General features: G+C 42.6%; 1 protein-coding gene across 1 annotated transcript in view; it reads right to left on the bottom strand.

Moving 5' to 3' along the window:
• Positions 1-1436: 1436 nt before the first annotated feature.
• Positions 1437-12340, bottom strand: part of OLFML2B (olfactomedin like 2B) — a 296438-nt gene continuing 285534 nt past the window's right edge. Inside the window, exon 8 of the mRNA XM_063940271.1 lies at positions 1437-9116. Within this exon, the coding sequence (XP_063796341.1) occupies positions 8515-9116 (602 nt within the window). The 3' untranslated portion in view covers positions 1437-8514. The remainder of the gene's footprint in view (positions 9117-12340) is intronic.

Genomic DNA, 12340 nt, shown 5'->3' with positions numbered 1-12340 from the left:
TATGGCATATTTAAGCTATGATTATTACTACTGATGCCCTACAACAATACTATGTGCCCATCTTAAAGGTTAATATGTAATTTTTATAACTCAGAAAAGATAACCGCGCATTTAATGCAAAACCTAGAGCTATCTCAAGAAAACTGTCTACTATGGTCAGCCTCTATAAATACATATTGAACCATTTCTATCCCACAAGACTTTAGGTTACTTTTGTAAACCTGAGTAACTTTGGGATGTTTGTGGCTCCACATATATTTACAATTATGCTTCAGTAACACTTCCTGGTTACAAGGCAATGCATTGTAACTCGCAGTACTAGTCATAATACTGAACAGTTATTGTACAGTACATTTCTAATCACTGGCATTCATTTGATGTTGGTAGTTTTTGTTTGCGTTTTCACATCAGCAGCATTTTCATATTTCTCAGTCACAGTGTTGCAGATCTTTAGTGCAGATAAGAATTGACTTTTCAATACTGAATCTTACCCTTTTTTACTATAAAGAAGTCTCAGATATAAAATAGCATGAATTATTGCTTGAAGTGCATTGATACTGAACATTTATCCTCCCCTGCTCACAATATCCTAATTCCATTTAAAAAAAAAACTGTCTCTCCTGCACTGTTCCTAATATCCTGATCCCATATTCACCTTATATAATATTTTCTTTGTCTTCATGTCCTGCTCCACAATATTGCTGCTAAGTGGTTGTTGAATTCATTGAGGCTGACATTGGCATTCTGTAATAATGTCTGCCAACTGATATAGATATGTGATAATCCTGATCCACTGTTGCGTATATTTTTAAGTTCAAAGTATCTGGGATGTACTGTAGTTACGACTTAAATATTCTAATAATGTTGGCTGCAGAATGTGAAACATCATGTTTATGTTCTAAAACTGACACTGTCAAAATGCTTTAAATCATATTATTCGCAGGTCGGCATGCTGTGTTTGCAGCCTAACCCTCCCGCCCATAGCCTACCGTAATCATTGGCACTTTTAGAGTGTCGCTATTTCACATGGCAACATTTCAAATGTCTACTTTGTAAACTCATCGACAATTTGAACCATGTTGACATTTTGATGTCCACATTGTGGTGTCAACATTTGTATATTGATATGGTTACTGTCAGCCATTTGACTGGATACCCTAAAAACCATAGGTATAAGGGGTGGTCTTCTGTTTGCCGGCGGTCGGGCTCCCGGCGCTCAGTATACCGGCGCCGGGAGCCCGACAGCCGGCATACCGACACTTATTTTCCCTCGTGGAATAAAATAGTGTGGCGCGCGTAGCGCGCCACCGTGCCCGTAGCGTGGCGAGCGCAGCGAGCCCGCAAGGGGCTCATTTGCGCTCGCCAAGCTGTCGGTAAGCTGGCGGTCGGGCTCCCGGCGCCGGGATGCTGGTCGCCGGGAGCCCGACCGCCGGTCAGCCGTAGTGAACCCGGTATAAGACCATGTGATATATTCAGGTCTACAAACCACATTCAATGCTTTTCATGTTACGTGTAGTAAACAGCTGATTATGGTCTCTTGACCTACAGTATTTTTTTCCCATGAAAATCTTAAAATGTTTTATGTCAGTAGCATTGTCCCTTATGTTACTAGAAGACTGGCCTCCCAGCTGTTTTGATTTGCAGGCTCAATTTACAGTGCTTTGTAAAAGTATTCAAGTCTGTTAGCGTTTCTCAACTGTTGCTGTAGCAGATGTGTAGGTTCTGTAGATGTTTGGACTTTTTACACTCCTATGTGTATTACATTTGTTGGTTTGAAGACCGGGATTAGTATGAAAGCAACTCCTTTCATCATAACACCTGCCAATGTTAAACAAGGGCAATATACTGCTAAAATCTTCCAGTTAGAAGATCCCAGTTATGAATCCAAGTGATAAGTACATTCTTTCCAATGTGCATTGTTTGTCAATACATACAGTATAGAAGGTCAAAATGTGCAAAATATTTGCTATCTTGTGATTTTAATTATTTAATTGGCCAGAACAATCATATTACCTGGAGCTGTATAGAGAATATGTAATAATTCACATCAGTCTCTGCCCCAATGGTGCTTACATCCTAAATTCCCTACCACACACGTATTCACACACGTGTTGCACAAAAGATAAACAATAATAGACAGTGGTGCCGAGAAGGGAAGCAGTACAAATTATCTAGGCCCGTACCTGTTGGAGGGGACTGGTGTGGGCCCGGGTCCACGTCACCCATTCATACCTATCAGGCTGCAGCCTCTCTTCCCAGCCCAGCAAACGCTGCTGTGTGCTGGGCTACAGTGGGTCCAGGGAGGCTGCTGCCGCTGAGTGCAGCACTAATCTCACCCCCTCCTGAATCTGTTCCTGGCTGAGAGAAGCATGTCGCCCCCTGTGCAGGTCGACTCCGCTCTGCAACACATGATCAATACTTTTTTCAAGTTTTTAAAAAAAAAGGGGCATGGTCACACCTCCATGATTAGGCCATGCCCCCATGCATTACCAGGGCCCGCCAGTTTAAGGCCCAATAAAGAGATACAAACAATACACAGATAGTTTTCTGGACAGATACAAATCAAAACCCCCAGTGCTGTGAATCATCAATGATTACCACTGTGCCACCATGCTTCTCTATGTATCATCTCCAGGTTCATGCAGGTGGTGGGGAAAAAAGCCTTATTTAGACACTTACTGCATAAAACCTATATATTTAGGGATCACTGGTCAGGTTGTGATAATTATATTTTACATTTTTAGAAAGTTTATAGTGATCTTAGAAGGACTTCTATAAAAGAATAAATGTAAATTTTGTCTTGACTGTTAATTTTAGAATTTTTTTAGTCGTTGCACTTCCAAATTCTATAAAATATCGCCACTTTTTTCTCCACTTCCAAGTTTTTTTTATTTATTTACTAGCTAAAATATTTGGTTAAGGAAGCACAATATATATATATATATATATATATATATATATATATATATATATTTTTTTTTATAGAATACACATTACAGTATCTAGATGTTTTTAATCTTGATGTTTTACAACTAATACCTCACAGTTCCAAACTGTGTCAGACCCGGGATGGCCCCTTTTCACACCATGGTGGCAATCTGGGTTATTCCCGGGTCAGTGCCGTTCACACACATGGTATGACATCTCCTTGTGTCTGGAATGCATACAGTATCTCCCGCTGCAGTGAACAGGGTCCAGATTGGATGACCCGGGTTACCCATTCCCTCTGCCACCAATCCTGCGTAATTCCCGGGATCAATTCTGCAAGCTACCAAAGTTGGATTCCCAAGTTACTGGACCTGGATTAATCCTTTTAGATTGAGCCACAACCAGCAATAACCCGTCAAAAGCTTGGTTATCATTTAGTACCCCATATTAAAAATTTAGGAAATGATAATGTCTGTGAAGTGAATAGAGCAGTGTTTCGCAAATCCGTCCCTCAGGGAACCCTACCAGGGCATGCTTTCCTATTTCCTAGCTAGAGCCTAAGCGCCCGACACATTTTTAGGTGATGCTAATTGTTTCACTTGTAATTCTGTGAGAATACCTGGAACACATGGTCTGTGAGAATGCCTGAGGACTGGATTTGAGAAACACTGAAACAGTGAATGACTACTGAAATCTCAAATATGTTCCAAAAATGTATTCAGCTATTTTTTTTAATAGAATATTTTTTTAAAACTGTATATGTGTCCCATCAAAGATAATTTTAAGACTATATGGACATTCCATATTTATTTCTGGGATACCCCCTCTCAACTCCATGTGTCAATTTTATTTCTTAGGTTTATTGCTTTTATCTTTAGGTATCGTATGACATCCATAAATAGCGTGACTACTATTTTTTATATTTTTAATATATAACATTTTGAGATAATGTGATAAAATGTCAGGGTTCTTACTTTGTAAACATGTTTGGGCAGGATCATGTTTACTATTTCTTTCATGTAATTTTTTTTGTTACTTGTATCGCAATCCCCTCAAAATTCAACACTGGGTACCATGTTGGCACATTAAAAGTAAAACATTCATAAACTGAGAAAGGATATATAATCTCAGTGCGTGGTTAATCCAATGTGCACTATTGCATCACAGTATCAAGACACTGACTAGGAAAGCAGTCCACCAAAATCTAGTACTTGCGCAAGAAGGAAACTTGTCAGGGTTGTCTGGCTGAGAGTAAAGACAGGTCATAGAAATATAGAAAGTGCTCTGACTAACCCTGGCCTGTTTGGAAATCTAGTAGGAAAATTATAAAAGGTTACATAAAAAAAATAAAGAAACCACCTTATAGCCCGAAAGTAATCCGTCTAAGATTTGAAAGAAAGTTTTGTGGTCAGATCAGACAAAGATAAAGATCTTTGGCCAAAATGTGAAGTGCTAACACTACTCATGCTCCAAGAAAACAATCCTTATAGGGAAATATATTGGCAGCATTATACTTCTCATTCATTTAGACTGAGAACCTGTAAGAAAATTGAGAGGAAACGGCAAGGGAATGTGAGTAAGTCTGCTCCATAGAATATTAAGAGAACAAATACAATAAATGCAAGTAATCTTAAGAACATGTCCAAAATCATTGGAGTGGAGATGAATGTCCTTGTATGGCCTGATCAGTGTCCTTAACTCACCACTAATTGAGAATCTAGTGCATTGTTAAAGCCAAATGAGTCAAATCTGCCAAATAGGTGAACATATCTCCAAAGCGATTTGCAGAGGTGCTATACCCAGGGCCGGCTCCAGGCATGTTCCAATAGAACGGCCGAACAGGGCGCCACACTTTATGGGCGCCGCTATCTCTGACCGCCATATTGGAGCCTTCCCTGCAGCACTGCAGTGTCTGTCTCCCCCGCCCCCGTTAACCGGCGCCGGCCGGTGAGCGAACCAGAGCTCACGGTCCGGCAGCTGAGGCTGATTGGCTGCCGGACCACGAGCTTTGATTGGCTTGCGGGCGGGCGCCTAGTTGAAGCGGCCGCCGGAGATTGAGGGCTAGGAGAGGCGCACGCTGCGCTCTCCTCCCGCCCTCAGCTAAAAAGCAGCACGGGCAGCAGCCTCAACCTCAGGAGCAGACTTGCAGTGACAGACTTGCAGGTGGCAGGTGGGGGGGATAGCTGGCACTGGGGACATGTCTGGCATTGGGGTCATGAGACATGTGTATCTGGCATTGGGGGCATGGAACATGTGTATCTGGCATTGGGGGCATGGGACATGTGTATCTGGCACTGGGGGCATGGGACATGTGTATCTGGCATTAGGGGCATATCTGGCACTGTGTGGGGCATATACAGTATGTATCTGGCACTGTGTGGGGCATTTATGTATCTGGCACTGTGGGGGCATTTATGTATCTGGCACTGTGGGGACATTTATGTATCTGGCACTGTGGGGACATATCTGGCACTGTGGGGGCATTTATGTATCTGACACTGTGGGGGCATTTATGTATCTGGCACTGTGGGGAAATATCTGGCACTGTGTGGCCATTTATGTAGCTGGCACTGCTGGGGGGCATGTCACGTGTAGCTGGCACTGCTGGGGGGCATGTCACGTATAACTGGCACTGCTGAGGGGCATGTCACATGTAGCTGGCACTGCTGGGGGGCATGTCACGTGTAGCTGGCACTGCTGGGGGGCATGTCACGTGTAGCTGGCACTGCTGGGGAGAATATCAAGTAGTGTTCCCGCTAGGCGTCTGTGGCTAGGCAATGTGTCTCAGTGCTCTACCTGGCACAAAGTGTCTAACGTGCTGTGCCTGGCGCAAAGTGTATAGGAGGTTCTACCTGGTGCAATGTGTATTAGCTGCACTACTGTGTGGTGTAATGCGAATTGCCACTATTATGTGGCCACGCACCTTCCCCACGAAGCAGCGCCCTGTGTATCTGGCATTGGGGGCATGGAACATGTGTATCTTCCATTGGGGGCATGGGACATGTGTATCTGGCACTGGGGGCATGGGACATGTGTATCTGGCACTGGGGGCATGGGACATGTGTATCTGGCATTAGGGGCATATCTGGCACTGTGTGAGGCATATATGTATCTGGCACTGTGTGGGGGCATTTATGTATCTGGCACTGTGGGGGCATTTATGTATCTGGCACTGTGGGGGCATTTATGTATCTGGCACTGTGGGGACATATCTGGCACTGTGAGGACATATCTGGCACTGTGGGGGCATTTATGTATCTGGCACTGTTGGGGCATTTATGTATCTGGCACTGTGTGGCCATTTATGTAGCTGGCACTGCTGGGGGGCATATCACGTGTAGCTGGCACTGCTGGGGGGCATGTCACGTATAGCTGGCACTGCTGGGGGGCATGTCACGTGTAGCTGGCACTGCTGGGGGGCATGTCACGTGTAGCTGGCACTGCTGGGGAGAATATCATGTAGTGTTCCCGCTAGGCGTCTGTGGCTAGGCAATGTGTCTCAGTGCTTTACCTGGCGCAAAGTGTCTAACATGCTGTGCCTGGCGCAAAGTGTCTAACGTGCTGTGCCTGGCGCAAAGTTTCTAACGTGCTGTGCCTGGCGCAAAGTGTATAGGAGGTTCTACCTGGTGCAATGTGTATTAGCTGCACTACTGTGTGGTGTAATGCGAATTGCCACTATTATGTGGCCACGCACCTTCCCCACGAAGCAACGTCCTTAAATTTTTGCTGCGTGCCTTAGGTGCGCACTGTCCATGCTTTAGCATATAGGTATGGGAACAACAAGCATTATAGTATGTACATCAATTTGCCCTCCTAACTTAAAAATGTGCCCTCCCTGTGATCAGCACCCTGCCCTAAAAAGTGAACACTATCATGTGTAGCTAGCACTGCTGGGGGGCATAATGTCTGTAGCTGGCACTGCTGGGGGGCATGTCATGTGTAGCTGTCACTGCTGGGGGCATGTCATGTGTAGCTGGCACTGCTGCGGGGCATGTCATGTGTAGCTGGCACTGCAAATTATGTGTATCTGGCACTATACTGGAGACATTGTGTGTAAGGAACACTACTGTGCTGTTATGTGTAAGGCTGCTAATTGTGTGCGTAGAGGGGAAAATATATTTATAGTTTGATGATATAAAGTTACGAGGCCATGCCCACTTTTCCAGAAGGCCACACCCACTTTCCCAGGAGACCACACCCACTTTTCCAGGAACGCGGGGGCGCTTTTACATTTTCTCGCTCAGGGTGCTAGTAGGCCTGGAGCCGGCCCTGGGTATACCTAAAATCTAAAGGGCTTAGAAGTGATGTATCAAGCAGTGAAAAGTTGCCACGGCAAACCATCAGTTTCTACGTATAATTGTGTAGAATGCACTTGATGAATGCTATCTCAAAGCTGATTGGTTGCTATGGGCAACTTCACCACTGGTCCACTTCTCTTGAAAGTTTGATACATGAACCCCTTAATGTCATAATGGAAAAAGTGGCTATATCAAATTATTGTCTGGGTATTTGTTTAAGAAGTACAGTACATTCAGTCATTGTGCTCAGGTATCTTCTGCCCAAAAATGTTCCTTTTACAAATGTTCTGTATAAGCATGGAAGACTTCAATACAAAGTTTAACTGTACAAAGAGACTTTCAATGGGCTTTGTAAGGCACTATGAGTAATGCTATTACACACATGGGGCCAGGGTATAATACACCTCCAGCAAGAATATAAAAAATATACATATACCTTTCATTTTAAATTGTTCAAGTGTTTGAGGTGGGTAACAATTTAATTTGACATTTTATTATCAAAATGCAATTAAACAAGTCTTGCCAGAGGCAGGTCGTCCCTTTTTAAAATTCCTTTTTCAAAATATAAAATATTGAGATTTAATCGATGACTAATATGTATGATTGCTGTACTATAGTACAGGGGAAAATAGAACATGTTAACATGGAAACGCTGTTCAGTCTATGCTCCATGCTTTAATATATACTGTATGTTTCACAACAAATAACTATATTGCTGACAATATGTAAGCCTGGCCCTACACCTTGAAGTGTCTGCACTGAAGTAAAGATATTTGCTATAACACTCACACTATTTTATTTAAGTGTTTAGGACAGTTTGGACTTATTTAATATGAATCTGTCGTGAATTATAAAGAACATCATTGTATTGTGTGTGTTTTACTTTGAAATTAATATTCAATAACTTGCATGTGCATCGGATTATAAGCTAATACATTATATTGAAACATTTGTGCAAATTAATCATGTAAACTGGTTATTTTAAAAATACTGTATGTTTGTACATGTAATGTTTTGGTACCTAGAATCCATTTACAGAATTGTTTTAATAGTGAGAAACTTACGTTTAACAACCTTATACAGTATATTAAAATATTGTATATTAAATGGTTGCTCAGTACTCATTTACCAGCATTGCAGTACGTAATATGAACTGTGTAAAGTATAAAAATGATAATATTTTAGTGTTCAGTTATCCAGGTGTAAAATTCCAAGTTTGTCTTGTAAATAGAGGACCATATAGACCGTGAAATGCCTGCTATTTCACTGGCAGAGTTTTAAGGTGGCCTTAATATGCAAAGATCACATGATAGGTGACTTGATGTCCATTGTCCCAAGCATACAGCAGGCGGTCCTTTGGATTGTAATCTATTTGTGTAGTATAAGAATATTCATTTTCAAAGAGCAGCCTGGGAACAATCTGAGTGTTTGTATGAGTGTCAAAAGCATATGATATGTTTGCCGTTTTCTTATTGTAGTTGTCCACAGCGTACAGCACGCCACAGATAACGAAACAGTTGCCATAGAAATCCTTTCTCAATCCAGTCCTCCATGTTGTCTCTTTCTGAGTGGTGAGGTCCACTGCATTTAATTTGCTCAGTACTATCACTTCCTGCTGGAACCCTTCATCATCAATGGCTGGGTAGATGACCCACAATCCATTCTCATCTACAGCAAAGTCTATGTCTGAGTGACCTCTCCATCTCCAGGGGGTGGCCTCTTCATAAACCACATCATGCAGCAAGGACCAAGCTGCCACATATCGGTTTTTTAAATCATATTTAATGATGTTGCGTGTAAATGCCCTGTTATAGTAAAAAGATCCATTGTATACAACATGCCCGGTACCAATCCAGCTGTATGGAAGCTTGTAGGAGTTGCTCCAGCGACCTGAATAAAATATTGAAAATAACGTTTTTCAAGTTATTTTTGAGATAATCAGTGGTAATTATTCTTATATATCTATTCAAATGATATAAGAAAATAATGTATAAATTGCCATAGTTTAAATACTTTTTGAAACCACTGTAAAGCCTGTAGCTATATTTACTCATAAACTGAACCGTGATATGAGTAATTCAAGTCAACTTTTTTTAATGTCTCATATATTCAAATGCATCTTAATCTGTGCTCAGTCTTCATAAGTAAAATCTGCACTGTTGCATGCTTCCACCAAATGCACCAAATCCAAACCTTTTTCCGTAACATGATGTTATCACCGTACACCTTCACAAGTTGGTGATGAATTCCAGCTGCTGATGTGCCCTGAAGACATAGTAATCTGATCACACTATGCACCTCAATGTTTGACATCTTACAACTGATGTTGATACAGTATGGCTTGATGTGCAGTCTAATGGGCGTGAAAGGAAACAGTGGTCTACCTGCTCTGGCAGGAAATTAGAATGTAATAGAGAACATTACACACATCTTGTTACCTTACTTGTTGAACCACCCTCATATGTAATGCATAATAAATATATTAACTCATATATACAGAGAATGAACACATGGCATACTGGCATCTCCAATATCTTTTCTCTAAATAGTTTTTTTTTTTTTCAGAATACATTGCTCTCAATTGCAACATTCCATCTAACTGGTCCCACTGTTCACCTATGTCACACAGTATGATGCTGGTTTTAGACCTTAGACCAGTGGTTCCCAAACTGTGTGCCGTGGCACCCTGGGGTGCCGCGGGACACTTGCAGGGGTGCCTCGGGTTGGTGGTCCAGAACCAATTCAAAATATTTATTATCCATGTAATATTAAAAACTAGTACTTGTGGCTGCCAGTCATAAAATATGTGTACAAACAGAACAAATCTTGTCCCTCACCACATAACTGAACCTAAGTATGACATATAAACATCATTTACTTAATTTCATATTTTTTATAAATGTCCCAATTAGAAACTTTTGGACTAGGGGTGCCGTGATAAAAATTCTCATACTCTAGGGCGCCGTGATTCAAAAAAGTTTGGGAACCACTGCCTTAGACATTAGGTGCAATCTGAAATCTCCACAACCCTCGTTGAATGGCTCAGTGGTCTATTCTCTTGCATAGTGGAATGAAACAAATGTTTATTAGGCACCACTGGGACTTGTATGGATGCACAAATATGCACACAATATATGTCTTCCTCTTTGTCTACAGAATGCTTACCAACTTTCATCACCAGAACTTTCCACTCTTGCTGTTCCCTTCCTTATCATAGACACTGCTATGACCTTAAGGGAAGGTTTTTTTTTTTAATCTGCAAAACATGGGTCTTTCGTTTTATAAAAGAATATAGGCTAACCAACAGTGCTTGAATACCACCAGAATATACTTGCCAACTTAAGTGAGATCCTCTCCAGGAGTTTGCCTGGAAAAGATGGCTCAGATGTAGGGATGACCATCAATGGTTTTGCAACCACAGACTTTTGCAATTAATGGACTGTGGACGATGGCAAGTGGGGTTTTTGCCAATAATAATGAAACCCAGATATTACAGACCACTGGCAGTGCCAGTCCGATGCCAGAGGTCTTTTATGAGCAATGGACGTGTCTCGGGTTCCAGTCATTGCCAGTGACCAGGACACCGCATCTATATTGCCACACTGGCCGACAGTCCCACTGGTTGTTTAGCAGCCAGGGCTCCTGACGACCACAGTGCTTCCTGGTCCCGGCTGTTGCTTAGCAGCCGGGATGCTGTACACGGACATGCAGCCAATCAGCTGTGGCTGCTGCTTGTTGCTGGGGGCCTGGTCTATTCCTGGCCTTTTGATTGGTCCTTGATCCTGTTATAGGGCAGTCAGCCCAATGTTCCTGTACTGGTGATAGTTTCTTGTTGGAGCTTTGTCATGCGGTCCCTGCTCTTAAGGTCCATACACACTTAACGATATAATGAGCGACGCCGCTCATTTTCCCCCTCCTTGAGCGACGTCGCTCATTATATCGTTAAGTGTGTATGCCGCCAGCGACGACCGATGCGCGGCCCCGCGGGTCGGCAACGATCGTCGCTGTCGGTCAGGCATGCATGAAGGATGTGGACTGTCGTCCACGACCTTCATGCAGGGCTGGCGGGGGCGTGACGTCACTGAGCGATATGAGCGGTCATATCGCTCAGTGCGTACAGGCGGCCGCCGACCGGCCGGCCCGGGAGGGGGAAACGTTAGACGATGTTGCTCACAGAGCGACATCGTCTAATGTGTATGGGCCTTTAGTAACAGTTCCTGATTTTCAAGCTGTGTTTCCTGATATGATTCTCTCAGCTATGTGCCTGAATTGCTGAACCTTGATTTACAGTAGTTGCTTCTTTGTAAATGGTGTACAATCTGTACATTTATTAACTGCTGTGAATTCTACCTGTGTCTTACTGGAGTCCCTGACTAATTACCACTGCTACTTCTACGTTGGATTCTGTACAAGCTTGACATATTTCTCAGCTGTGAACTTCAACTGTGGTTTTCTTGATTCATACTTTATTACTACTGCTGCTCTAATAATTAGTAGCTGTAAATATTTCCCTAGCTGTGGATATCTACTGTGAACAGGAGGAGCCATTGTGTTTAACCACTGCCAGTGCATTCTAGCTGTGGTGCAGTTCTGCTTATTCTCTCTTCATTTTGAATACCACCAGTCGTTACGTATCATGCTGCACTTTAGTATTTGCACTACTCTGATGGTTAAGGTCTACATCTAGTGACTGTATACTACTACGCTGATATATCCCTGTTACTATCTGCTCCAGAGCCCTGAGCATACCTAGTACTTCACATTTGTACTCCGGTTAACTGTGGTCTTGCCATTCTGCATCTGCATTTTGTTACTACTCCAGACAATTATCCAGCGGTCTCCAGCCAATTGTACGAAGGCTTAAGACCTGATGGTTAAAAACTGTGGACCATCGATGGTAGAGCTAGCAATGGCCATCACTACCCATGTGGATGGTGTGGCGTAATTTGCGATTCATAACATTGAGACAAATAAGTAATGTTTTAATGGTAGTCACAAATCTGTTAGATGCAGTTTCCTCTCTACTCCTGACACGACCAACTCCTCATTCCCCTTATCACCATCTCTCACCAATTTATGTAACTGTTGTTATCATCCTCATATGAGACCCATTG

The sequence above is a fragment of the Pseudophryne corroboree genome, chromosome 9, assembly GCF_028390025.1.
Source record: "Pseudophryne corroboree isolate aPseCor3 chromosome 9, aPseCor3.hap2, whole genome shotgun sequence".
Lineage (NCBI taxonomy): Eukaryota > Metazoa > Chordata > Amphibia > Anura > Myobatrachidae > Pseudophryne > Pseudophryne corroboree.
Note: the sequence above shows the minus strand (reverse complement) of the source record. Positions and strands in the feature narration are given on the sequence as shown.